This window comes from Penaeus monodon, chromosome 29 (assembly GCF_015228065.2).
Source record: "Penaeus monodon isolate SGIC_2016 chromosome 29, NSTDA_Pmon_1, whole genome shotgun sequence".
Lineage (NCBI taxonomy): Eukaryota > Metazoa > Arthropoda > Malacostraca > Decapoda > Penaeidae > Penaeus > Penaeus monodon.
In genome coordinates this window covers 37,323,361-37,324,340 of record NC_051414.1, presented here as the reverse complement: position 1 = coordinate 37,324,340, position 980 = coordinate 37,323,361, and the positions used below count along the sequence as shown (strand labels likewise).

At 49.3% G+C, this 980-nt stretch overlaps 1 protein-coding gene across 1 annotated transcript in view; it reads right to left on the bottom strand.

Moving 5' to 3' along the window:
* Window positions 1-980, bottom strand: part of LOC119592225 (galactoside alpha-(1,2)-fucosyltransferase 1-like) — a 12,569-nt gene that overhangs the window by 9,398 nt on the left and 2,191 nt on the right. The window contains exon 2 of the mRNA XM_037941059.1: window positions 37-932. Within this exon, the coding sequence (XP_037796987.1) occupies window positions 37-706 (670 nt within the window). The 5' untranslated portion in view covers window positions 707-932. The remainder of the gene's footprint in view (window positions 1-36; window positions 933-980) is intronic.

Below are 980 nucleotides of genomic sequence, written 5' to 3'. Positions count from 1 at the left end.
TCAGGGAAAGGATAATTTATAACAGAAACAACGTACCTTCCTGAGGGATCGGGGCAATGTGGACTTTCCTTGGCAGAGGAAGACAGTTGGCGGACTTATTAACCCACTCCGCTTCGGCTTTTAGCTTCGGCGTGGCTGGCTTGGGGGCGCTCGTCTGCCGGGGTCCGAGTACTCTGGAGTTCGATGGCTTTTCGGAACTTTGCTTTGGCGGTCCCGGTGGCTTGAGGGTTTTCTCTGACGTCTTAGGAGATTCTGGTTTGCCTTCTGGAGGCTCTTGAGCGTTCTTTGGCATCGGAAGAGGAGGTTCTGGAGGCGCGAGAAGTTGTGCTTGTGACTGCAGTGGTTCTAGGACTTTCGTCGGTCGTTCTAAGGCTTTTGCAGGTGGTTCTAGGACTTTCGCCTGTGGTTTCGGAGGCTGCAGGACCTGTATTTTTACCTCCCCCTGCCCGTGGGTTTGTCCAAGCTTCTTCTGGTCCTTTTCACTATACGCCCCCATGAGGGCCTCCTCCGCGTCAGAAAGGGATTCCTTCGCAGCCTCGTTCTCGCTGTGATCTTGACCTCCCGTGTTGCTGCGTTGGAGGTTCGGGCCTTGTCTCACCTCGAGGACGAGGTCGTGGAAGTTGTTGACCAGGAATACCAAGGACATCGACGAGATCAGGAGCAACGCTGCAAACAATCGGTGGAGGTTGCAACGAGTCCCCACCATTGTTGCAAGGGGATTAAGAAACGGTGAGAGTTATGTGGAAGTCAGTTTCCTTCCCCTTTTTTCACCATAATCATCTATTAATTAAAGACAAGTTCAAGGTAGTTACACACCATTATGCTTTATATTGTGTTCAATGATGGCAATCAAGTGTTCATTGATTTGGGAAAAGATTCATTGCCGAGGGTGATTTCACATTTCAGATTCCAGTATGTTTATGTTATTACAGCTGCAATGCATTAAAGAGAACATTTATCTATATGACACGGTATATCGT